Source organism: Myxine glutinosa, chromosome 9 (genome assembly GCF_964187855.1).
Source record: "Myxine glutinosa chromosome 9, kmMyxGlut1.1, whole genome shotgun sequence".
In the NCBI taxonomy this organism is placed as follows: Eukaryota; Metazoa; Chordata; class Myxini; order Myxiniformes; family Myxinidae; genus Myxine; species Myxine glutinosa.
The window spans coordinates 101,243,171-101,270,795 of NC_136269.1; the positions used below are offsets into that span (position 1 = coordinate 101,243,171).

The following is a 27,625-nucleotide window of genomic DNA, read 5'->3' on the forward strand; positions in this document are numbered from 1 at the left end:
TTTTGGACCCTGGCAGAAAACTTCAACACCCCAGAGTGCCGTTTTGTACGGATATTTCACGGAGAACTTTTTACCCAGAATCCATCATATACTTGTCTATACATATGCAAAATTTCAAGTTGCACCTCAGTCATGGAATGAAAAACGATTTCTAGCTGTTTTTTCGACCTGTTGCACACGGCCTACCTGGAGTTTTTTTTTTGTTTTTTTTTTGGATACAAGATCGAGACTCGTGTAAGAGCTAACATCAATCACAAAAAAAACAATCAGCAAACAAAACATGCAATAAAGGGAGCGGGAGACAATATGAGGAGAGAGAGGGAAGCACACAAGTACAACAGCAGAGAACAGGGACATCGGGAGTTCTGTGGGAGGGAGAGGGCTTTGGGGGAGGAGGCATGGGGAGGGGGGTGGGGGGTGGGAGAGGTATAAGACACATGGACGCTGCTAGAACTTCCAGGAAATAAGTTGGTATTTCAAAAAAAAAAGTGGATCTGGTGTGAATTAACAGGGGAAGAAAAGATCAAGGTTTTGGATGGGGGAAGATAAGAGATGGTGGTGAACAGCTGTTTTAAAGACCTGGAGGGAGGAGTGGGATTGAAGAGAGCGAGGGAGTTTGTTCCAGAGGCGGGAGTAAAAATAAATGAAGGAGTGAAGGTGAGCAGAGAGTCTTGATTTTGGCAATTTCACCAGAAAGTGTTGTGTTTTCACCAGAAAGTGTTGAGAAGGAGATAATTCTCCAATGCAAGATGTATTCCATACATGAGGCATGGGGGAGTAAAGGTAAGGGTGAACGGTTCAGGAACCAGCACTTTTGCTCAATCGGATTGCTCATGCACACTTTATTTCACATAATAACAATATTCGAGCTGCAATTCTCAGGTTCCTGTGTTAAAGTTCCTTGTATTTCCTTCCAAAGACACCGTGTGGTCTGTGGACTGTTTCCCCAAGTTACAAGCAATGGCGTTCTTTTTTTAAAATATTTTATTCGAGATATGATCGAGGCTCATGGAAAAGCTGTAAAACTTGGTCGTGACTTTGCAATTTAATGTGAGTGGTTGTACAAGTTGAAATGTTGACGTCGGCGTGAAATGGTGATGTGAGGGAATAGTTGAACTCGATGGTATTCATAGAATACTTGCCCTACACAGTCAACTGGTGCGAGTCAACTCTTCTGTTTTTGAACGTTTTTTTTTTTTGATCCAATATGGCTGCCCTGTGCGATTACATCAAAAATATTGTTGTGCGAATCCCTCTGTTAATACCGTAGGATCGCGGATGACCCAAACGGACTTAAATGGAGGCGGCGATCAATCACGGATTCGACTACGCCAGCACGGAGGGAAGAATGAAGAGGAAGAAGCGGCAAGCTCTTACCTGACGCCCGACGGCAGCCCTCGATCCTGCAGGGAATGAACTCACACGAACACAGGATTTTGAATAGAAAAGAAAATAATACAAGGATTTATTTACAATAAATAGCGGGACAGGAAAATAATGCGCCGGTAAATAAATCTCCTAAATCGGGACGTCCCCACAACTCACTTCAACAACAGCACATAGGGGTGAATTAAATAAAGAAAGCGTCGTGTTGTGCGCGTTTGTGGGTGCGAGCTTATCTCGGTCTGGCTGGATGTGTCCGTCAGGAATCGCCCAGGCTCCGGCGCTCGCGCGAAGCAGGCCTCCGTCCGCCTCGCTCACCCTCTGCTCGGCACCGAGCCTTCCGCCCCCCACGCTTCGCTCGTCCCTGTCTCACACGAGGTCCCCTTCGCTCGCAGCACCATGCCTCACTCCAAGCACCGCTCCAAACACCAAGCACCGCTCAAAACACCAAGCACTGCTCCAAGCACCACGACAAGAACCCAGGGAAGATGACGAACCACCAGGGAAGAACGCCGGGAGGAACGCAGGGAAGAAGACGACGACCGAACCAGGCCAGAACCAGGTAAGAACACAGGGAAGAATGCTGGGAGGAACGCAGGGAAGAAGACGATGACCGAACCAGGCCAGAACCAGGTAAGAACACAGGGAAGACCGCAGGGACGAACACAGGGACGAACGCAGGGAAGACGACCAGGGAAGCCCACCACCGAACACAGCAAAGACCCAGAAAACCTGACAGCCAGTCGTTTTGTTCCCCGTCATCTGACGTCAATTCTCCCGCGTTTCCAATCCGTCCCTCCCTTCTTTTTGGTCTTTCCCGCCTTCTGACGTCACCGGCGCTTGTCCTCCAACTGGCGACCTGCTTTTAAGTAGTGTTTCCGCGCCTTCCGCACTGATTGGCCGAGTGTTCGCGCCTTCCGCACTGATTGGCCGAGGTGTCCATGGTCGGTGGCCAATCAGTGCGCTGCTTCCTTCCCCCAACCAATCACACGTTCCCTGGGCGTGGTTCCAGCCTGCCTGTTGCTCTTCCAAAGTAATTGTGGTGGCGGAGGGGACTTAATTAATGTGTGTACTAAGGGACCTATCTAAGTGTCTATATGAGTGCGTTGCCATAAGGGACACTGGATTGCTCACAGAGAGAACGACAAACGAGGGAATTTTACCCATAAACCCTGTACTAATTAGCACGCCCCGCCCCCTCGTGGCTGGGACACAGATACAACTTATTCCGACATCTGGCTAAACACAACTTATTACATGTAGATTCCCTATCACGACAGTCGAGCACCGACCTATGCAGATCTACCTGGCTCTAGATATTCCTCTACGCCCTCCTTCCCCACCCCCCAACATAACAATGTATATTCTCAAATATAATTGTTGCATAAATCACGCTCAATAAATTTCAAACTGATCAGACTAAGCGTTGTCCCTGTCAAGTTATGACATCATAATTATGGCACCAATGACGTCATCCTTAACAACACCTATTCTCCATATGGAATTCTTTACAATGAGCCACGTTTCAAATTTTTTCATAGAGCAGTTTTGGAGATTTCGAGGTGCAACGTTTTTCGGTTTTTCCAAGATGGCGCCTGTACCATATGACATATGACGTCATGATTATTAAAATATTCCAAAGGAGGAGGCATCAAAAATTATATAAATTAATTATATGGTGAAAATTTTGTCCATCAGACCAACAGTTGCTGAGAATTTTTTTTTTTAATAATGATCGGATAAGTGTTGTATTTGTCGAATTATGACATCATAACGAAGGCACCAATGACATCATCATGAACATATCTCATTCCCCATGGGGAGTCGGTGACAATGAGCCAGGTCTCAATTTTTCCATGGAGTGTCTTCAGAGATATAGAGGTGTGAAATTTTTCCAAGATAGCGCCTATACCCCGTGACCTATGACGTCATAATTATCATTTTTAATATTCTACAGGAGTAGGCCCTCCCATGGTGAAAATGTCGTGCCAATCGGATCAAGAATTGCAGAGAAAAAAAAATCATACTGATCGAATCAAGCTTGTACTTGTCGAATTATGACGTCATAATTAAGGTACCGATAACATCCAACATATCTTATTCCCCAAGGGTGTACTTGACAATGAGCCATGTTTCAATTTTTTCCATTGAGCGGTTTCGGAGATATAGAGGTGCAACTTTTTTCGATTCTTCCAAGAAGCACCTATACCACGTGGCCTATGATGTCATAGCCGGCAAAGCCGGTGTTGTGAATGAACGCGTACGTATTATGTTGAAAAGCCAGATTTTGCTGGATCCCTTGAGAATTTCGAAGCTTTGACACACCAAATCGCTCAATGGAGGCCGCCATCTTGCGAATGCGGAAGTATGCATAACAAATTGAAAAAAGTTCAATAGGAGTTTGTTTCACCCGTCTTGTTTTTGATTCACAATCTTATGCACCTCTAATTTGTAATTAAAATACTTTAAGACCAACCTCGGCCCACACGGGCCTGGTTATCTTCAACGAAAATCGTCACCAAACACCGGAACCAATGAGATTCGAGCATTTGAAAAAATATTTCAAAAACCAAATCACTCAATGGAGGCCGCCAACTTCCGGATGCGGAAGTATGCATAAAAAAATTGTGAAAATGTTCAATAGGAGTTTGTTTCACCCGTCTTTGTTTGATTCACAATGTTATGCACCTCTAATTTGTAATTAAAATACTTTAAGACCAACCTCGTTCCCCGGGCCCGCACGGGCCTGGTTATCTTCAACGAAAATCGTCACCAAACACCGCAACCAATGAGATTCGAGCATTTGAAAAAATATTTCAAAAAAGGTTTTTACCGTTTCGGATGCTGAAAACGGCATGAAATCTATCTATAATTCCAGTAATCTCTGTGTGTGTGTGTGTGTATGTGTGTATGTCTGTGTGTTTGTCTGTGACCGCTGTTTCTCGACAACCACGGGTCCGATATACTTGAAACTTGCCAGGTATATTGCTGGGGACCTGAGGATGTGCCTTTTCAAGGTTTCATATTAATCGGACAAGTAGTTACCGAGCTATGTCCAAAAAACGATTCAACCAATCAGAGAGCAGCGAGCTATCACGTGTGCCGAACGTGGCGAACAGACTCTGCCTCGGACGGCACATTTGAGAGCGTATTCATTTATTTCACGTTGGCAAACTATGTTGCCGCTATGTTGGCGTTAAACTATGTTTTAAAACTAATTAAAACTAATTTGCGATTCTTTCGCTTTCCTGCGCATTTGTGCACGCTATGGCGATTTCTTTACCAAACTCCGCAAGCCGTTCGCTTTGGACCAAACCATTTCATGTAAATAGAGGGGGGGGGGGGGGGGATTGTCACCGTACTCGCAAGCCGTTCGCTTTGGACCAAACCATTTCATGTAAATAGAGGGGGGGGATTGTCACCGCACTCGCAAGCCGTTCGCTTTGGACCAAACCATTTCATGTAAATAGAGGGGGGGGGGGGATTGTCACCGTACTCGCAAGCCGTTCGCTTTGGCTTTGCGAATGGACCAAACCATTTCATGTAAATAGAGGGGGGGGGGGGGATATAATTTTAGATATATATATAGTACGGGCATGCCCTAGTATTCTAAAATTGACGAAGAATTATTTTTTAGAAATCTCGCGGCTGTAGGGGATAGTTTTTCACGGCCGGAAATATCCGAAGTTGAGACGGAATTCACCGAATTAATCAAGAAGGAAATTTTATAAATTTTAATCTCATCCAGAATGCAAATGGTGTCATTTTGAACTTGGTACGGTACCTACAACACCTACCTACTACCAACTACCTAACCTACTGATGCCATTGTGATGGGTAAAATAGTGGCAAGAGGCTTTGGCTTCGCTGGCTCATTGCGGCTTTGCAGTCGGGTACTCGTAATTATCATTTAAAAAATACTACGAGCCGCTCATATTCTGAAAATTTCGTGTTCATCGGACCAACAGGTGCAGAGGATTTTTTTTTTTCATCCTGATCAGATGAAGCGTTGTACTTTTTTAATTATGACGTCATAATGAAGGCACCAATGACATCATCAACATATCTTATTCCCCATGGGTGTACTTGAGAATGAGCCATTTTACATTTTTTCCATTGAGCGGTTTGGGAGATCGATGTGTAATGTTTTTCCAATATGGCGTCCGTTCCACGTGATCTATGACGTCATAATTATGAATAAAAAAATTCTACAGGCGGAGGCCCTCCTATGGTAAAATTTCGTGCCAATCAACCAACGGTTGCCGAGAAAATGAATTTTAAAAATGCAGACACGTATGCACACAGGTATGCACCAGAATGCTTAACCCTGTTTTCGAGGGCGCAGGGTAACAATCACATTGACAGGAATTACGAAACACTTTTTACATCAGCAATGAACAGGTTATTAACGGGTTCGTATTGGAAGTTGATTGATAAGGCAAATCGCCAACAGAACTATGTTTTATGAAAAAGGCGTGGCAATGCAGGAAGGGGCGGTATTTTGAGAGGAAGAGGCGTGGCAATGCATGAAGGGGTGGTATTTCGAGAGGAAGAAGCGTGGCAATGCATGAAAGGGCGGTATTTGAGAGGGAGGGGAGTGGCAATGCATGAAGGGGCGGTATTTTGATGGGAAGGGGCGTGGCAATGCAGGGAGGAGCGGTATTTTGAGGAAGAGGTGTGGCAATGCAGGAAGGGGCGGTATTTTGAGAGGAAGAGGCGTGGCAATGCATGAAGGGGTGGTATTTCGAGAGGAAGAAGCGTGGCAATGCATGAAAGGGCGGTATTTGAGAGGGAGGGGAGTGGCAATGCATGAAGGGGCGGTATTTTGATGGGAAGGGGCGTGGCAATGCAGGGAGGAGCGGTATTTTGAGGAAGAGGTGTGGTAATGCAGGAAGGGGCGGTATTTTGAAGAAGAGGCGTGGCAATGCAGGAAGGGGCGGTATTTTGAGGAAGAGGCGTGGCAATATTTGATCCTGTGATTATCGAGATTTGTCATTCCTTCCTGCTTTCAATCTGTGTGCGAGGTAAGTCAGAAGCAGTGGTGTAGTCTACCTGATACGCCGTATACCCACTAGGAAAGGTCCAGGATTTCCGTATACCCATTTAAAAATGCGCGAGGATACGTAACAACATAGTTTCGTGACAGAACTTTCACACTTTCATTCATAAAATGCGCTATATAAATAACTTTCATTCCTAAAATGCACTATATGAATAAAATTTGATTTGATTTGATAAAATTCACCCCGTCTGTGTTAAGAAGCACTGACTAATGGCATTGGGGCTTCCGTGACCTGTGACCCGGATCTGACGTCACCTACTGTATGCATTAGTGAGTGTGGTCTGTGGTGGTGCTTATGGGTTGTAGCTTCAGGACGGGTGACTATGAGACTGGAAGGGAAAAATCACAGTATACCCACTACAAAAAACGACTACACCACTGGAGAAGGTAGCGGCGTGTCTTTTTTCGTTTATTCGACATTGCCTTTCTTAACGATCGTTGTCGATTCTTGTGCAATCCATGAATTGAAAAGTATTAAGAATCCGCTTTCGAACCCGTCCAGAATCGCCTGGTACTGGTCGTCGTGTGTCTTGCGGAATAAGCTTCAGGCTTCCATTGCATAATGAAGATGCATCTTGAGCTGTGATTTGCCATCGAGTGTTGATAGATGAACCCGCAAATCATCATTTACCATTCCGCTACTTGTGACGTGTACGATCCAGGGCGCACTGAACTCCCTTTCAAAACGTTCTGTTCCCTCTTCCTGATTTTCTGCAAGCCTGTTGACGTCTCGGCTGCCAGACCTATCTATATAGTACGTACATGAAGTTGTAAATTTCAAATCGTAAACGTTTTGCACATTTGGTTCGTGTGACTGTCCTGTGTGGAGTCGATAAAGGTGATAAATACGACTAAAAGGTAAACATAGGCCGACTCGCCTGTCACGTGGTGTTTTCAGAAAGTGTAAATAAAGAGATACACTTTTAGAAGATACGACAAGAAGGTGTAAACGGCGAACATTTGAATTTTAAAAAATGCTTCTGGTGATTTATTTCTCGCCCTATGTACAGTAGTTGCATATTATGTACAGTAGTTGCATATTATGTACAGTAGTTGCATATTTTGTACAGTAGTTGCATATTATGTACAGTCGTTGCATATTATGTACAGTAGTTGCATATTATGTACAGTAGCTGCATGTTGTGTACAGTAGCTGCATATTGTGTACATCTGTTGCGTATTATGTACAGTAGTTGCATCTTATGTACAGCAACATATGTACCGTAGCTGCATGTTGTGTACAGTAGTTGCATGTTGTGTACAGTAGCTGCATATTGTGTACAGCAGCTGCCTATTGCGTACAGTAGTTGCATATTATGTACAGTAGCTACATATTGTGTACAGCAGCTGCCTATTGCGTACAGTAGTTGCATAGTATGTGCAGCAGTTGCATAGTATGTACAATAGTTTCATAGTATGTACAGTAGTTTCATGGTATGTACAGTAGTTGCATGGTATGTACAGTCGTTGCATTTTGCGTACACCTGCATGTTATGTACAGTTGTTGCATGTTATGTGCAGTTGTTGCATGTTATGTACAGTAGTTGCATTTTTTGTACAGCTCCATTTTGTATACAGTTTTATGTTGTGTACAGTTGTTGCATGCTGTGTACAGTTGCATGTTGTGTACAGTTGCATGCTATGTACAGTAGTTGCATGTTGTGTACAGTTGCATATTGTATACAGTAGTTGCATGTTGTGTACAGTAGTTGCGTGTTATGTGCAGTAGTTGCATTTTGTGTACAGCTCCATATTGTATTGTATACAGTCGTTACATGTTGTGTACAGTTGTTGCATGTTGTGTACAGTAGTTGCATTTTGTGTACAGTTGCATATTGTATTTAGTAGTTGCATGTTGTATGCAGTAGTTGCATTTGTTGTACAGTTGCATGTTGTGTACAGTAGGTGCATATTACGTACAGTAGTTGTATATTGTATGCAGTAGCTGCATGTTGTGTACAGTGGCTGCATGTTGTGTACAGTGGCTGCATGTTGTGTACAGTTGTTGCATGTTGTGTGCAGTTGTTGCATTTTGTGTACAGTTGCGTATTGTATACAGTAGTTGTATGTTGTGTACAGTTGTTGCATGTTGTGTACAGTAGTTGCATATTATGTACAGCAGTTGCATTTTGTGTGCAGTAGTTGCATTTTGTGTACAGTTGCATATTGTATACAGCAGTTGCATGTTGTGTACAGTAGTTGCATGTTGTGTACAGTAGTTGCATGTTGTGTACAGTTGTTGCATGTTGTGTACAGTAGTGGTATTTTGTGTACAGTTACATATTGTATACAGTTGCATGTTATGTACAGTAGTTGCATATTATGTACAGTAGCTCCATATTGTGTACAGTAGTTGCATGTTATGTACAGTAGTTGCATGTTGTAAGGTATCTTGACAAACTACGATTGATTGTAGCACACGTTTATTGACTCTGCCGATACAGGCCCGATTCACTGCAGCGCCATCCGAGCTGGGGCGTAGGGATACAACGCGGTCACAGTGGAGGGATACAACGGTGAATATTTGCACCTTCATACATGACATCCTCCCCTTTAAGTCCAAAATTACCAAGAGCAATACATGCTAGATTTCCAGAATTGACATTTCAAAAGCAACATTTCCAAAACATGTGAAAATATGTGTGCAAACGATTATGAAAATAATGAAAATACGTGAAAATAGAACATGTGTCAACGTGAAAATAGAACGTGTGTCAACGTGAAAATAGAACATGTGTCAACGTGAAAATAGAACATGTGTCAACGTGAAAAAAAAACATCTTCAAAGATTCAACCGGTCGGGTACTTTTCTCTCACGCATTGAGCGTCGCGGTGTACCAGTGGATACAGAGTCCGAGGTGATCCCTTTGGGTGGCGATGTAGCAGTGGATACAGAGTCCGAGGTGATCCCTTTGGGTGGCGGTGTACCAGTGGATACAGAGTCCGAGGTGATTCCTTTGGTCTCCACGAAGGGTGTAGCGTTCGCAGAGGTTTTCGGGGCATCCGAGCCGGCTGGAGCGGCCATGACGATCTCCGGCAGTGGCGGGTCGAACCGAACTGTTGTTCTGACTGTGACGAATCTGCAGGCTCTATCGACTCACAGTGACAGTAGGTTATGTGGTCCTGATGTCGACGAATTTCGCGGCCGTCCTGCAGGCGAATCATGCAGGACAGTGGACCTGACTTCTCGATGATGTCCCCCGGTAGCCACGTCGCACCTGCACCAAAATTTCAGGGCAAACACTGGATCTCCAATGTTGATACAGCGACTGTTGGACGTCTTATCGTGCACCAACTTTTTATTAAGCTGGCTCTGATAAACATTTGATGATATGTCTGGTTTGAGATTGTCAAGTGTCGATCTCACATGTCGTTTCATCAATAACTCAGACGGAGCTGCACCGGTTGTTGATTGTGGCGTGATGCGGTATTTGAACAGGAGACGAGAAAGCTTTGTTTCCAGGGTTCCCTCCTGAAGTTTCTGCAATCCGGATTTGATGATTCCCACGGATCATTTGGCCAAGCCATTTGAAGCCTGGTGATGTGGGCTGACAAACTTATGTTTGATGCCATTCCGACGTGTGAACTCGGCAAACTCGGAACTGGAAAAACACGTACCGCTATCACTCACGATCATCCTGGGCAGACCATGAGTGGCGAAACAGCGTCTGAGTCTTTCGATGACAATGGCTGACGTAGTACCACGCGTCACGTAGGCATCAATCCATTTTGTGTGCGCGTCCGTAATTATTAGAATCATGCTGCCGTTAATAGGCCCGGCATAATCGAGATGTAGGCGATGCCACGGTTCGCTGGGCCATTCCCAGGGATGCAGTGGCGCTTTCGCAGGTGTATTCCTGGTGCTCTGGCAGGGGTAACAATGTCGAACATGATGTTCGATATAAGCATCAAGATTCGGCCACCACACATAGTTTCTAGCGAGTGACTTCATCTTCACAATCCCGGGGTGACAGTCATGGATTTCATCCATGACCCTGGAACGCAGATTTTCCGGGATCACGACACGATATCCCCAGAGTAGGCAACCATTTTCCACGCCGAGTTCGTTTTTACGTGCTTTAAAAGCCGCAAAAGCTGGGTCACCCTCAGGTAGCAAATGCCATCCAAGCTGTACAGCCTGGACAGTTCTGGACAGAACGGGGTCTCGTCGAGTATGAGTGCGGATCTGGCCGGAATCGACAGCACAATCTTCCAGATGATCCATCAGTGCGATAATGGACCCTGGTGTAGGCGAATCATCAACGCATTCTGGAAGGGGTAACCGACTCATGGCATCTGCATTTGTGATAGACGAACCGGGCTTATAACATATAGTGTAGTCATAAGCAGCGAGAAACAGGGACCAGCAGATGATCCTGGGCGGTAGTGTGTCAGATGTCGCCTTCGCTGGACCAAACAGACTGATCAGCGGCTTGTGATCCGTGCGAATCGTGAAATGATGTCCAAGAAGGTTCTGGCGAAATTTGCTGATGCCGAAAACGATTCCCAATCCTTCCTTGTCAAGTTGGGAATAGTTCTTCTCTGCCGGGGACAACGTTCTGGATGCAAATGCAACAGGTCTTTCCGTACCATCAGGCATCACGTGTGATAATACACTCCCCACTCCATACCGACAGGCATCGCATGTCAGCATAAGATCCTTCTCTGGATCAAAATGAACGAGAACATTGGACGATTTGAGCAGATCCTTAGAGGTCTGGAATGCTGATTGTTCAGTAGACCCCCAGCTCCAGGAGACTCCTTTCCTCAAAAGCCGATAAAGGGGGCCCCAAAACGTCGGTCACATTTGGGATGTAATGACCATAGAACTGAAGCAAACTGAGGTATGACTTCAACTCGGTCACGTCTCGTGGAGCAGGAGCATCCTTGATAGCTCAGACTTTCTCATCTGTCGGGTGTAGACCCTCAGCATCAATCGTATGACCCAGGTACGTGACTGATGGCACCATAAACTTGCACTTGTCTCGACGCAAACGTAGGCCGGAGTCCGAAATCTTCTTCAGAACTCTATCCAGGTTTTGTCGATGTTCCGCGTCCGTACGACCAGTAACCAGAATATCATCCTGGTAACAAATGACGTTGCGTTCGGCGGCAAACAAACTGTCCATGACACGCTGATAAATTCCAGGTGCAGATTTCACTCCAAAACTGAGTCTGTGGTACCTGTACAACCCACGATGTGTGTTGATGGTAAGATACTGTTTCGAATTCTCATCCAAGCAGAGCTGTAGATAGGAGGATTTGAGATCGAGTTTCGTAAAAGTCTTGCCTCCCGTGAGACGAGCATAGAGGTCTTCGATCCTCGGGATTGGATATTTATCCAATGAAGAACACTTGTTCATGGTCATTTTATAATCTCCACATATGCGGATGGACTGGTCCGATTTTATGACCGGAACGATGGGCGCCGTCCATTCAGCATGCCGGATTTGCTCGATGATGCCCAGATTTTCAAGATGATCCAGTTCCTTGTCAATCCGCTCCCGCAGGGCGAAAGGGACTGGGCGAGCTCTGCAAAATATAGGATTGGCATCCCGGTCAACACTGAGTTTAGCTGTATGTCCTTTCAAGGTTCCAAGCTCATCCTTGAAGACATCTGGGTACGTATCCAGCACATTTTTGAGTGTGTATGCTGCGGTAGGAGAAACGTTGGCTGCCCGGAGTTGATGAATGCTTTTCTACTTCAGTCGAATTATGCTCAACCAATTCCTGCCGAGTAAGGAAGGGCCCTTTCCAGGAATGACGATCAGGGGTAGGTGAAACTCACGGTTATCGTAGCCCACCGTGACGTCACATGTACCGCAGGGAACAATCTTCTCACCTGTATAGGTGGAGAGTCCATAGGTAGTATGTTTCAGATGGGGTCGGTCAGCATCACTCCACAGGTTTGTGAAAATAGGTCACACGATTCTGAGTTGTCGGAAACAGAGCTTAACTCGTCAAACTCGGGTTCCTCCGAACCGATAAACTGATGAATATTCTTGTCAGCAGCTTTCCCTTTTTCCGATTTGCAAGTGATGCAAGCTGGAGCAATATGGCCAGTTTTCGAACAGAAATGGCAGGTTGCATCTCTGAACCGACACGTCTCCGGAGGGTGCTTTCCGTTGCACCGAAAACATTTGTTGTGTGTTCGAGACTGCACTGACTTCTGACGAGGAGCCTTGTTCCAACGTTTTGGCTGATCATGAACCAACCGATTCACAGCAGGGCTGGTACCAGACGAGCGAGTGGCACCGATTTTCTGGCATTTTGGAACGTCAGTCTTCTCTCAGCAAGCAGGCGTCTACGAGTGCGGTCATTGGACATGCCAACCACCAATAAATCACGGAGCATGTCTTCAATCGTGTTCCCAAACTCACACAGATGTGACAATTTTTTGAGGTGCGCAATGAAGTCTGCGATCGACTGACCTTGCTGCTGTCTACACATGTAAAAATTAAACCGACACAGGATGACTGAAGGAGATGGATTGCAATGTTCCTTCAAAGCAGCCTTGAGCTCTGCATAAGTGAGCTCCTGGATTATCCGAGGTCGAATCAGGTTTTTAACGAGTGTGAACGTCTCACCTCCGCAAACGGACAGGAAGACGGCCTTCATCCGGGCTTCGGTCGCGATGTCGTTCGCCTCGAAGTAGAAAGACAACCGCTCGGAATACGTGTCAAAATCCCCCTCATGAGGGTCGAATTCATCGATATGGCCGAAAGAAGTCATGGTCTAGATGTTTATCCTCGTCGCCATGTAAGGTATCTTGACAAACTACGATTGATTGTAGCACACGTTTATTGAATCTGCCGATACAGGCCCGATTCACTGCAGCGCCATCCAAGCTGGGGCGTAGGGATACAACGGTGAATATTTGCACCTTCATACATGACACATATTATGTACAGTAGTTGTATGTTATGTACAGTCGTTGCATGTTATGTACAGTCGTTGCATGTTATGTACAGTCGTTGCATGTTATTTGCAGTACTTGCATGTTGTGTACAGTAGTTGCATTTTGTGTACAGTTGTTGCATGTTGTGTACAGTTGTTGCATGCTGTGTACAGTTGTTGCATGCTGTGTACAGTTGTTGCATGTTGTGTACAGTTGTTGCATTTTGTGTGCAGTAGTTGCATTTTGTGTACAGTCATTGCATGTTGTGTGTTGGCGTCAGGAAGAGCATCCGGCCATAAAAACATTGCCTCAAACAGGGAGCCATGATTGTCATGGGGCCCGCAAGGCTAACCCCCACTCTAGCGGGGATAAATGGCCTTAAAACGATCATTCATTCATTCATTGCATGTTGTGTACAGTCGTTGCATGTTCTGTAAAGTAGTTGCCTGTTGTGTACAGTAGTTGCATTTTGTGTACAGTTGTTGCATGTTGTGTACAGTTGTTGCATGCTGTGTACAGTTGTTGCATGCTGTGTACAGTTGTTGCATGTTGTGTACAGATGTTGCATATTGTGTACAGTTGTTGCATGTTGTGTACAGTTGTTGCATTTTGTGTACAGTAGTTGCATTTTGTGTACAGTCATTGCATGTTGTGTGTTGGCGTCAGGAAGAGCATCCGGCCATAAAAACATTGCCTTAAACAGGGAGCCATGATTGTCATGGGGCCCGCAAGGCTAACCCCCACTCTAGCGGGGATAAATGGCCTTAAAACGATTATTCATTCATTCATTCATTCATTGCATGTTGTGTAAAGTCGTTGCGTGTTGTGTACAGTCGTTGCATGTTGTGTACAGTCGTTGTATGTTGTGTGCAGTCGTTGCGTGTTATGTACAGTTGTTGCATGTTATGTACAGTAGTTGAAATGTCATGCTATATATAGTTTTTGGCCCCATTGTTCTATGGTGAAGAATCACTTTAAAAATTCTCGTATCTGGATTCGGTTCTTCACCAAAATCGAATCAATTCGTCCTGGTCACATACCCAACTTGTCCACCAAATTTCGTGCACAATTTTTTGAGATATCGCACTATATATCGTTTTTATCCTGATCACTCAATATTGAAGAATCACTTTAAATTTCTCGGAAGCAAATCTTGATCCGGATCTTCACCAAAATGTAAACTCTTCTTCATTGTCACATACCCAACCTACCCACCAAGTTTTGTTCGAATTTCTCCACAACATTTTGAGATATCATGCTCGCAGACAGACAAACAAGCAGTGGTCAAAACAGAACCTCCGTCCATCCTTTGTGGCGGAGGCAAAAATACGACTTGAACTGAATAATATGAGTTAGGTACAGTCGTTGAATCGCTTTTTCCAATGTCCAATTTTCCAATTGTCCAATGGTAAAGAATCACTTTTAAAATTCTCATATCCGGATCCGGATCTTCACCAAATTTTAATCAAATCTTCCTTGTCACATACCATTTCTAAAGTCTTTGGTATGACTCAGCCGGGATTCAAATTGCTTTCAACTCTCACCATTGTAAATGATTATCTTATTTGTAGAACTTTGAATGCCCCTTTTTGCACTATAATGTGCTCGTATTGCATCTGTCCTGCAGATTGTACAGTAAATATTGGAATTTGATACATGTCACTTAGCAATGAGGCCCTATTTTGTGTTATGTTTAGATCTAGGAGAACTTGTTTGAGAGGTGGCTGCATGCTTGTACTGTTGCCCTTTTGAAGTGGATGCAGGAGGAGTGCTTTCCTCACTAGCCATGTTCATTATGTTGCTGGAAATTGCCTCATTATGTCGGCTAACATTTAATGTCTTTGTATGTGACTGTAACAACCAATCAAAACGCTCGTTCCACATGAGGCAAAAGCCTTGACATTTTAGTGAATCACATCTACATTTAAGCTGGCTGTGCAATTTATTTTTGAATTTTGTTTTTCAAAAAATGTTGTCATCTCTCGTTCAAGGTTGAAGGTTGTCATCGTCCCCTTTAAGATTGCACCCTGGCTTTCCCATAACTTGCTGTCCCTCCTTGTAGATATTGCATGCATGGCCTTAAGAAAGTCACATGATTAAGTTCTCACCGTGTCCAATGCAAGCTATTAATTATTGATACCTATCGAGGATAAACAAATTCCAAATACCTGTGTTAACATGCAGGGGGCACTGCATCGGTGGCATTGCCACGCCATTGTAATAACTAATGTAAACCCACAGCTACCTTCTCCTTATTAACGGACAAATTGTTTACTCGGGCCGAGATTCCAAGGTCCACCTCAGCGCGAAGCCTTTCGGTCTCCTGCCAGATGCCCCGATCTCACCCGGCCAGAACGCCGCAACCACAAGGGGGCGCCGTGCCGACCCTTCTTACCTTCCCTCGCACCGGGCCGCCCGCTCCGCTTAGCGGAGCGCGGACGCGACCGTGCAGGGCGAGATCCGGCCCGGATCGTGCGCGACACTCCAAGCGGAGCGACGCAGCACCGATCCCCGCCGGTTCTCGCAGCACCCACAGCCCGGCACGGACCGGGGGCTCGCATTGGCTAAACGTCGGTCTAACTGCTAACCCGGTTAACGTCGATGCTTCACCTGCCGGCTCACACGCATACGCGTCCCCTTTCACACTCCACCCAGGTACACTCATTCCGCTCACAGACTTCGTTACACACCTGACCACCGCACACCTTGGCACACACTCGTCATTCGCACACGTCATCAACACACCTCCTCGCGCCCACTCCTCGGTCACACCCTCTGTGACAACCACGGGTGTGCACTCTTCTGCACACCCAATCACGTGCTTCACTACCAACTCAAGTGTGCATTCCCACACGCGCTCAACCATTCCAGGTGTGCATTCTTCCTTACCTGCCACAACCAACCCGTACTCCGTGTCACTCTCACCACCACACTCTGTCGCGCATTCACCCTTACTCTCGACAGTGCACTCTGTAATCATGCACTCCTCTGTTACACACCTTTCTCGCGCATCCTCTTGTGCACACTCCCCCGTTACGTCTTCCGTAACACTCACCACAGGTGTGCACTCTTCCGTTACATCCCCTGTAACACTCACCATCACGCGCTTCAATGTGCCCTCTCGCACCCGCACCACTACCAACTCACTCTCGACAGCACACTCACTCCTCGGCACACACTTTTTCCTCACACACCCCATAGTCGGACATCCTTGCTCACATCCTCTTTCCATACACTCCGAACCAGTCATACACCTCACCATTGGTCTCTCACGAACACCCGGGTCCATATCGACCCCCAAGCTCACTGAACCTCCTCGCACACCATATGCTTTACCGTACTGGTCACCACTTACACCGGCGCCTCTTCTTCTTTGCTCTTCCTCCAACACCTGGAAACCTTTTATTTGGTTAGTGAGCACATCATCACCATTTGAGCACAGACCTTGTACCAATTCCCTCACTTCCTCCTTTATTTATTTCCTATCCTCCCTTCGTCTCTTCTTAATTTCACTTACTCCCTCTTCCACTTCCTCTAACCTCTGCTTTACCTCCTTTATCTCCCGGTGCGCCCCGACAAGTTCTTCTTCCAATTCTACCTTTGTCGTCTATGTGTTTTCTTACTTCCCGTTCTTTCGTCTCCATCGTCTCTACCACCTCCTCCAACTTTTTCGTCAGTCCCTCGTGTACCGTCTGACACTCCTTATTTTTGACTGCTACGTCCTTCTTTATTTCCTTCTGGGTCGCCTTCAACCCCTCGATCACGGCCGTATTCTTTTTCACCTGTTCCTTCAGCTCCCTTTGTCCCACTGTCAGCTGCCCCACCCCCTGCGTCAACTCCTCTATGCCACCTTGTAACTTTACCGTCCCCTTTCTCACCTCCCTTTCCATGCGCTCTTCACATTGCTTTACCTCATTGCGTACTCCTCCGACCTCTTCGCTCACACCTCGTCTGATCTCCTCCCCCATCTCTTCCATCTCTTTCCCAGACGCCACCCTCATTTGCTCCAGCTCCCCCTTGTGGGCGTCCAATTTGGCTTCCAACCCGGTTTTTACCCCCTCTATCTGCTCCCCCATTTGTTTAATTTCCTGGCCAGATTGCTCCCCCATGTCCCTCAATTTGCCTTCCATATTATTTTCTAACCCCATTAACCCATTCTTCACCCCTTCCATTTGATTCTCCTCGGTGGCCATTCTGTTTTCTACCCCCATTAACCCCTCCTTCATTTCCCCAATTTGGCTACCCACGTCCTCTAATTGGCCCCCCAATTTACCTTCTAGCCCTTCCAACCTGTTGTCTAGCCCCTCAAATTTGTTGTTTAAACCCTCAAATTTGGCTTCTAGCCCCCCGATTTGATTTCCCAACTGTTCACTGGTACCCCTTGCTTCTTCCCTCATTGCCCCAATTTTGTTTCCCATTTGCTGCCCCATTCCCCTGAAATTATCGTCTGTCTTTACCATAAAGGCTATCATCTGCTTCATAAACAGGTCCAAATTCATTGGTGGCGCGGGCTTAGCTGCCGCGGCCACGTGCGGGATGCCGCCACTTCGCGCGCCCTCTTCCCCCATTTGCGCAGCGCCGCCATCTTGTGCGCCTGACGCCTCTACTGCTACGCCTTCCTCAACCTCTTCCCTTTGTTCCCTGGGGACCTGGGTTAGCCCTAACCCTCCCTCTACCCCCTCATGCTCCCCAACCGGCATCCAGTTGCCTTGGTCCTCCATGGCACGACTCAAATTTGGGATATTCTAAAATTTCGGGCGCTCTTAATTTTGACCAAATTTTTTGATGTTACAAAAAATTTGGTTCGGGCCTCAAATCCCAACTCCTCGACACCAATTGTTACGGAACCCCGATGTCGGCTCTCCCCCTACCAAGAGGGGGTCAATCCCCTTGTCTTGCACTGGCCGACGTGGGTCCTGGGGGTCTGTGACGTCACTGGTGGTCAGCCACGACCAGGGTAATCGGGCCAGAGATCCAAAAAAGGGCCCCCCGAATACCTGCTTACCGTGACCTCCCAACCAGCAAGGAGACAGCCCCGCCCGAGTCGCGACGGTAATGGACACGCCGAGCAAAGCGAGTCACGACCCAGGCCGTTAACAATGACCAACCCGATTATAGCGGTTTTAATCGTGCCACGTAGACCAATGGAAAGAAAAGACTAAAGCAACTGGATGAAGACGAAACCAAAGCTTGGAGAAAGAACACACATTTATTATAACAAACACAAGAGGAAAAGAAAGATCAAGGCTGTACAAAGGTAGAAGGATGTAAAAAGAACACAGGGCAGCCTTATCTATACAGTCTTACTTATACCCAGGACAGAACAAACAAAGACAGACTCACATGGGAATGATGGCAGGAATGGCAGGAGAAGGTCCGTTCAGCTGGAAAAGGTGGCCGGTTCGGCTCGTTCAGCCGTCGAGGTTCCGTTCCGACCTCGCGCCGTTGGTTTGAAGCGAACCCGACAACCGCTGGAACAGATATTGTTGCGTCGATGCCACGACTCTCTCTCTGTGAGTAATAATGGGATTTCCTCTCTCAGGCAAGGCACGATCTCTCTCGTCAGGCAACCCTCTTTTGCTGCGCGCTCGTCGCCTCTGCTGGTCTCAACGGCTGGTCTCTCTGCTCGTCTCCTCCCATATCCTCATGCGCGATCCTCGAACGCATATATTAAGTGGGGTCGTGACACGCCCTCGGCCGTTTGGGTCCTGCCCCCGTGCTCTGTTTGTAACCTTATTTGGTAATGGAGCTGAACAGCTCAGCCCTCGTGGCGAGCCACGGTCACGCCTCTTCTCGGCGACCCCGCCCATCTTGTCCAAACAGAACACGGAGCACATGTTCAAAATGGCGGCGAACGCCGCTTACAAACCAAGGCCAGTTGAGAGGGCGCTCACCCCACGCTTGTCGAGCTGCTTTGCAGAGAGATAGAGTTTGCTGGGGTATGGAATTATTGAAGGGGAGCTATCCTTATTTGTTAATGCAACGTAGTGTCAATCTAGTGGACACAGAGCCTTAATTAAACATAGAATAGGAAATAATTAGCAAGATGATTCTAAGATTGGCTGCGTGTTGCGATGGCCTAGGGTGCGATATTTAATAATTAATAAAAGGGGATTATATTACTCAGGGGGATATTTCCAAGTGAAGGGGGTTCCCAAATCCATAACAATACAGTATATATATATATATATATATATATATATATATATATATATATATATATATATATATATATATATATATATTCAGAGGAGCGGTCAAGCGGATCACTTTATTAGGTTTACTCTCCATGAAATGGAGAGTAACCTATTATATTACTGCTAGAGTTTTTCTTATTATTATTCTTCCGCCCTATTTTGCACCTCCGAAAACTTCATAATTAATGTTCTCAGCAACCGCTGGTCGGATTACAGGAAATTTTCATCAAATGATCGTGTCGGCTCTTGGAATTTTTTAATGCTAATTATGACGTCATAGGTCACGTGGTATGGGCGCCATCTTGTAAAACAAATTCAACTTTTCCCCTCTGTATCTCCGAAACGGCTCAAAGGAAAAATTTGAGGAATGGCTCATTCTAAAGAATTCTTCAATGGGAACAAAAGACATGTGTATCGAGTATATTAAAAATGCTAACGTTAAGAGGTTAGAATTCGTCAAATAAAAATTTTTCTCCCCCTAAAATGGGATTTTCCCCCCAGATGCTTAGTTAAAAAAAACTCAGATTACAAAAAATTTCAGTCATACGTCACATGGTTCGACCGCCATCTTGTTTTTCGTGAAAAAACACAAAAACCCATTTTTCTCCAACGGCTGAACGGATCGAGCCCAAACCTGGCATGCGTATTCGCATACCCATGACGAACAAAAAAGTCAATGAGCACGACCTCATCCAACACATGGTTTCAGAGTTATGACGTGTTAAAGCTCAAACTGGAAATGGTATCACCTCCATAATTTGTGGAGATATTGAGTGGAAATTTTACAGAAATGTTCCTCGTGGGGGGATGTTTCAATGTTACTTGAGACGTTTTGATAAGTCACATGGTTTGGCCGCAATAAATAATGGAAGTTAAATTTTAAAAAGCTTGTAACTCTTGAACCATTGAATGGATCGACTTGAATTTTTAATGCAATGTAGCTCCCATCAAGCGGAAGCAGTGTGCAAAATATCAAGATGATTGGATGTACGGTCTCGAAGCTATAAGTCTTTATTGTTGAAAGAAGAAGAAACCTACCGTTTGTCCTTCCAGAATGTGATCACGATAACGCGATCTCCCGCGGTCATTTGAACCTCAAATAAAATTCCAATTGCAGATTTCTCAATAGGCGAGGTCTATTAACAAACGAATGAAACAGATTTGCTCAAATTCTGATTTTTTAAAAATCGATCGCATTTCACACAAAGTTTGTGGAACTGAAGAAGAAGAACGTACACTTTGTCCTTCCAAAGGACGTTATCACTATCACACGATCTCCCGTGGTCATTTCAACCTCAAATGAAATTCCAATTGAGGATTTGTCAATAGGTGAGGAATATTAACAAACGAATGAAACAGATTTGTTCAAATTCAGAATTTTTTTTAACTAGATCGCATTTCACACAAAGTTGAGAAACTAATGAAGAAGAAGAATCGTTGGGCTTCTCAGATAAAATAAAGAATTCTGTCTCTGCAATTTCAGGTTAATTTTCTTTTTAAAATGGCTTTTTGTGCAATCAGTGCATGGATTGATGGGTGTGGGGGGGGGGGGGGGGAGGGATGTGTGTGTGGGGGGGGGGGGGGGGGTGTTGTTGTGTGTGTGTGTGTGTGTGTGTGTGTGTGTGTGTGTGTGTGTGTGTGTGTGTGTGTGTGTGTGTGTGTGTGCGTGTGTGTGTGTGTGTGTGTGTGTGTGTGTGTGTGTGTGTGTGTGTATATATATGTGTGTGTGGAGGGGTGTGTGTTTTTTTTTTTTTTTTTTTTTTTTGTTGTTGTATACTGAATCGAGGCTCGTGAAAGCTAACATTTACTTCACAAACAAATCGACCAGACAAACAAAATACACAAAAAGAGGGAGCGGAAGACAAGATGGGGAGAAAAGGGGAAGCACACAAACACAACATCCGAGAGCAGGGAGATGTGTGGAAGGGAGAGGGCCCGGGGGGAGGAGGCATGGGAAGGGGGGGGGGGGGAGGGAGAAGTATAAAGCACAAGGACACCAAGGACTTCCAGCACAGAAGTTGGTATTTCAAAAAGGGGAATTGGGGTGAAGTTAGCAGGGGTAGAGGGGGAATATGTGTGTATGTGGGGTGGGGGGGGGGGGGGGTTGGTGTGTGCGTGTGCAGGAGGGGGGGGGGAGTTGGATGTGTATGTGTGGAGGTGTGTGTGTGTATGTGTGGAGGTGTGTGTATGTGTGGAGGTGTGTGTGTGTGTATGTGTGGAGGGGTGTGCATGTGGAGGGAGGGTGAGTGTGTGTGTGTGTGTGTGTGTGTGTGTGGTCTGTGTGTGTGTGTGTGTGTGTGTGTGTGTGTGTGTGTGTGTGTGTGTGTGTGGATGTCTGTTTGTGTGTGTGTGTGTGTGTGTGGATGTCTGTTTGTGTGTGTGTGTGTGTTTGTGTGTGTGGATGTCTGTTTGTGTGTGTGTGGGGGGGGGGGGGGGTGGATATGTGTGTATGTGGGGGGGGGGGGGGTTGGTGTGTGCATGTGGAGGAGGGGGGGGGTTGGATGTGTGTGTGCGTGTGTGTGGAGGGGTGTGCGTGTGTGTGGAGGGGTGTGCGTGGTGCGTGTGGGGGGAGGGGGGATGTGTGTGTGTGTGTGGGGGGGGGAGGGATTTGTGTGTGTGTTGTGTGTGTGTGGAGGAGTGTGCATGTGGGGGGGAGAGGTGTGGGGGTGTTTGTGTGTGTGGGTGTGGAGGTGTGGATATATGTGTGTATGTGGGCGGGGGTTGGGGTGTGCATGTGGAGGAGGGGTGGGGGTGGTTGGGTGTGTGTGTGTGTGTGTGTGTAGGGGTGTGTGTGGGTGGGGTGGGTGTGTGTGTGTGTGTGTGAAGGGGGGATGTGGGTGTGTGTGTGTGTGGATGTGTGTGGGGGGGTGGATATGTGTGTGTGTGGGGAGGGGTTGGGGTGTGCATGTGGAGGTTAGGAGGGTTGGATATGTGTGTGTGTGTGTATGTGTGAAGGGGTGTGTGTATTTGTGGAGGGGTGGGTGTGTGTGTGTTGGGGGTGGGGGGATGTGTGGGTGTGTGTGTGTATGTATGTGTGGATGTGCGTGTTTGTGGGGGGGGTGCATATGTGTGTATGTGGGGGGGGGGGGGGGGTGAATATGTGTGTATGTGGGGGGGGGGGGGTTTGGGTGTGCGTGTGGAGGAGAAGGGGTTGGATGTGTGGATGTGCGTGTGTGTGGATGTCTGTGTGTGTGTGTGTGGGTGGAGGGGTTGGGGTGTGCGTTTGGAGGGGGGGCAGATGTGTGTGTGTGTGTGTGTGTGTGTGTGTGTGTGTGTGTGGGGGGGGGGGGGAGGGGTGTGGGGGGTGTTTGTGTGTGGGCGTGGGGGGGGGGGCGTAATAGGAGGGGGGGTTTGGTGTGTGTGGAGGGGTGTGTGTGGGGGGAGGGGGGATGTGTGTGTTTGTGTGTGTGCAGGGGTGTGTGTGTGTGTGTGTGTGTGTGTGTGTGTGTGTGTGTGTGTGTGTGTGTGTGTGTGTGTGTGTGTTTATCAGGGTTGTATCCAAGGGGGTTGTGTCAAAGCATGTCCAATGAAAGTGGGGTTGTATCAAAAGTGGGGTTGTATCAAAAGTGGGTGCGAGTAAACCGGTCATCACTGCCAGCAGTTTTAAAGTGGCAGTTCTAGTTAGGTTTACTCTCCATGAAATGGAGAGTAACCTATTATTACTGCTAGAGTTTTTCTTATTATTATTCTTCCGCCCTATTTTGCACCTCCGAAAACTTCATAATTAATGTTCTCAGCAACCGCTGGTCGGATTACAGGAAATTTTCATCAAATGATCGTGTCGGCTCCTGGAATTTTTTAATGCTAATTATGACGTCATAGGTCACGTGGTATGGACGCCATCTTGTAAAACAAATTCAACTTTTCCCCTCTGTATCTCCGAAACGGCTCAAAGGAAAAATTTGAGGAATGGCTCATTCTAAAGAATTCTTCAATGGGAACAAAAGACATGTGTATCGAGTATATTAAAAATGCTAACGTTAAGAGGTTAGAATTCATCAAACAAAAAATTTTCTCCCCCTAAAATGGGATTTTTCCCCCAGATGCTTAGTTAAAAAAAACTCAGATTACAAAAAATTTCAGTCATACGTCACACGGTTCGGCCGCCATCTTGTTTTTCGTGAAAAAACACGAAAACCCCTTTTTCTCTGCAACGGCTGAACGGATCGAGCCCAAGCTTGGCATGCATATTCGCATACCCATGATGAACAAAAAAGTCGCCGAGCACGACGTCATCCGACACATGGTTTCAGAGTTATGACGTTTTAAAGCTCAAACTAGAAATGGTATCACCTCCATAATTTGTGGAGATATCGAGTGGAAACTTTACACAAATGTTCCTCATGGGGGGATGTTTCAATGTTACTTGAGACGTTTTGATAAGTCACATGGTTTGGCCGCAATAAATAATGGAAGTTAAATTTTAAAAAGCTTGTAACTCTTGAACCACTGCATGGATCGACTTGAATTTTTACTGCAATGTTGCTCTCATCAAGCGGAACAAGTGTGCAAAATTTCAAGATGATTCGATGTACGGTCTCGAAGCTATAAGTCTTTATTGTTGAAAGAAGAAGAAACACACCGATTGTCCTTCCAGAACGTGATCACGATAACACGATCTCCCGCGGTCATTTCAACCTCAAATGAAATTCAAATTGCAGATTTATCAATAGATGAGGCATATTAACAAACAAATGAAACCGATTTGCTCAAATTCTGACTATTTTTAACTCCATCGTATTTCACTCAAAGTTATGAGCTACTGAAGAAGAAGATGTCCATCCAGGACGTGATCACGATAACGCGATCTCCCGCGGTCATTTCAACCTCAAAAAAAATTATAATTGCAGATTTGTCAATAGATGAGGCATATTAACAAACGAATGAAACAGATTTGCTCAAATTCTGACTATTTTTAACTAGATCGTATTTCACTCAAAGTTATGAGCTACTGAACAAGAAGATGTCCATCCAGGACGTGATCACTATAACGCGATCTCCCGCGGTCATTTCAACCTCCAAAAAAATTATAATTGCAGATTTGTCAATAGATGAGGCATATTAACAAACGAATGAAACAGATTTGCTCAAATTCTGAATTTTTTAAAATCGATCGCATTTCACCCAAAGTTTGAGGTACGAAAGAAGAAGAAACACACCGATTGTCCTTCCAGAACATGCTCACGATAACGCAATCTCCCGCGGTCATTTGAACCTCAAATAAAATTACAATTGAGGATTTGTCAATAGGTGAGGCATATTAACAAATGAATGAAACGGATTTGTTCAAATTCTGAATTTTTTTATATCGATCGCATTTCACCCAAAGTTTGAGGAACGAAAGAAGAAGAAACACACCGATTGGCCTTCCAGAACATGATCACGATAACGCGATCTCCCGCTGTCATTTGAACCTCAAATAAAATTCCAATTGAGGATTTGTCAATAGGTGAGGCATATTAACAAACGAATGAAACAGATTTGTTCAAATTCTGAATTTTTTTAAATCGATCGCATTTCACCCAAAGTTTGAGGTACTAAAGAAGAATAACGCACCCTTTTGTCCCCCAGGACGTGGTCACGATAACGCGATCTCCCGCGGTCATTTGAACCTCACATAAAATTCCAATTGCAGATTTCTCAATAGATGAGGTCTATTAACAGACGAATGAAACAGTTTGCTCAAATTCTGACTTTTTTAACATGATCGCATTCGACATCAAGTTGTGAGCAACTAAGGAAGAAGAAGAATCGTTTAGCTTCTCAGATAAAATAAATAATTCTGTCTCTGCAATTTCAGGTTAATTTTCTTTTTTAAATGGCTTTTTCTGCAATCAGTGCATGGATTGACATGTGTGGATGTGGGTGTGGGGGGGGGGGGGGTGAGGGATGTGTGTGTGTGTGTGTGGGAGGGGTTTGTTGTGTGTGTGTGTGTGTGTGTGTGTGTGTGTGTGTGTGTGTGTGTGTGTGTGTGTGTGTGTTAGGGGTGGGGGGGGGTGGGGGTATGTGTGTGTGGGTGGGTGTGTGTGTGTGTGTGGGGGGGGGGGGGGGTCTGGGGATGTGTGTATGTGTGTGTGTGTTTGTGTGTGTATAATAATAATAATAATAATTCATTTATTTTGTATAGCGCTTTTCATGAAGCCCAAAGGCGCTTTGACAGAGTGCAAAACATAATGCATAACAAAACATGAAAACAACAATTGCAAAAAGACAAGAATCAATAGGGAAATATTTAAAGCAAAAGGAGGGAGAAGGAGAAGAGATAGTCAGGGGTTAAATGCTGTGGGTTGAATGTTGAATGCAGTGCTGAACAGGTGGGTCTTGAGTGATGTTTTGAATGTGGTGAGTGAGGAGGAGTCTCTGATGGTGTGAGGTAGTGAGTTCCAGAGGGTGGGAGCAGCGATGGAGAAGGCCCTGTCCCCCCAGGATCTGAATTTGGTCCGGATGGGGGGGGGGTCAGGAGGTTGGTACCAGCAGAGCGGAGATTGCGGGTGGGAGTGTGTCTGGAGAGGAGGTCAGCCAGGTAGGATGGGGCCAGGTTATGGAGGGCTTTGTAGGTCAAGAGGAGGATTTTGTACTGGATTCTCTGGGAGAATGGGGAGCCAGTGAAGCTTGTAAAGGACGGGGGTGATGTGGTCACGGGTCCGGGAATGGGTGAGTAGACGGGCAGCGGAGTTCTGAATGTATTGGAGTTTATTGGTGATTGTTGAGGGTGAACCATAGAGGAGGCTATTGCAGTAGTCCAGACGGGAGGTGATGAAGGCGTGGATGAGGGTTTCTGCAGCCGTGGAGGAGAGGGATGAGCGGAGACGGGCGATGTTTTTCAGGTGAAAGAAGGCTGTCTTTGTGATCTGTTTAGTGTATTTGGCGAAGGAGAGGGTTTGGTCAAAGATGACGCCCAGATTCCGGATGAGAGGGGAGCTCGATACTGGGATACCGTCGATGTTGAGGGCAAAGTTATGGGTGGATTTTGTGAGCGTTTTTGGGCCAATGATGATTATTTCAGATTTATCACAGTTAAGTTTGAGGAAGTTGATTTGAAGCCAGGATTTTATTTCAGAGATGCAGTTTGTCAGGATAGAGTGGGTGTCGGTGGAGACAGACTTGGTGGAGATGAAAAGCTGGATGTCATCGGCGAAGCAGTGGAATTGGAGACCATGACGGCGGATCAAGTGACCGAGGGGAGACAGGTAAAGGATGAAGAGGAGGGGGCCAAGAACTGAACCTTGGGGGACACCTTGGGGGAGGGGGAGCAGTGGGGGATTTGCAGTTATTGATGGAGATGAACTGGCATCTGTCAGAGAGGTATGATTTAATCCAAGAGAGGGCAGTGCCGGTGACGTTAAAGGTGGATTCAAGTCAGGTGAGGAGGATGGTGTGATCGATGGTGTCAAAGGCAGCGCTGAGGTCGAGGAGGACGAGAATTTTGAGGTTGCCAGCTTCAGAGGAGAGGAGAAGGTCGTTGGTGATTTTGAGGAGAGCAGTTTCAGTACTGTGGTTGGAGCGGAATCCGGATTGGAATGTTTCATACAGGTTATTGGCAGGGAGGTGATGTTTGAGTTGAGTGGCTACAGCGCGTTCCAAAACTTTTGACAGAAAGGGTAGGTTGGAGATGGGTCTGAAGTTGTTTAGGGTGTCAGGGTTTAGACCAGGTTTTTTTAGAATGGGGGTAACAGCAGCAATTTTGAGGGATGGTGGGACGATGCCTGTAGACAGGGAGGAGTTTATTGTTGCAATGATAAGTGGAGAGAGAGCAGGAAGGGAGACCTTGACAAAGCTGGAGGGGATGGGGTCAAGAGTGCAGGTGGCAGTTTTCATTCCTATGAGGAGTTCAGAGAGGTCAGTAGGGGAGACCGGGGAGAATTGAGACAGGGGAAGGCAGGATAAGGGGGGGCAGGTGGTTGGAGGGGGAGCGGGTGCGGCGGTGGTCAAGCTGTTGTAGATGTTGTCAATTTTGCGTTGGAAGAAAGAAAGGAAGGAGATGCAGTTGTCTACTGTGAATGACTGGGTGGTGGTGTCCAGGGGGCGGAGGAGTTTGTTTATTGTCGAGAAGAGTGCTTTTGGGTTTCCGGAGCCAGAGTGGAT

The 27,625-nt window shown here is 46.1% G+C and overlaps 1 protein-coding gene across 5 annotated transcripts in view; it reads left to right on the forward strand.

Moving 5' to 3' along the window:
• The first annotated feature begins 6,379 nt into the window (after nucleotides 1-6,379).
• Nucleotides 6,380-27,625, forward strand: part of LOC137435167 (copine-3) — a 186,612-nt gene continuing 165,366 nt past the window's right edge. For 2 of the 5 annotated variants that reach the window (XM_068128704.2, XM_078784585.1), the window contains exons 1-3: nucleotides 6,704-6,832; nucleotides 7,108-7,199; nucleotides 8,890-8,961. In XM_068128704.2, coding sequence (XP_067984805.2) covers nucleotides 6,769-6,832; nucleotides 7,108-7,199; nucleotides 8,890-8,961 — 228 coding nt within the window. In that variant the 5' untranslated portion in view covers nucleotides 6,704-6,768. Of the gene's footprint in view, nucleotides 6,408-6,698; nucleotides 6,833-7,107; nucleotides 7,200-8,889; nucleotides 8,962-27,625 lie in introns of those variants that run through there. The other 3 variants (XM_078784588.1, XM_078784592.1, XM_078784589.1) reach the window with 3 other exon arrangements.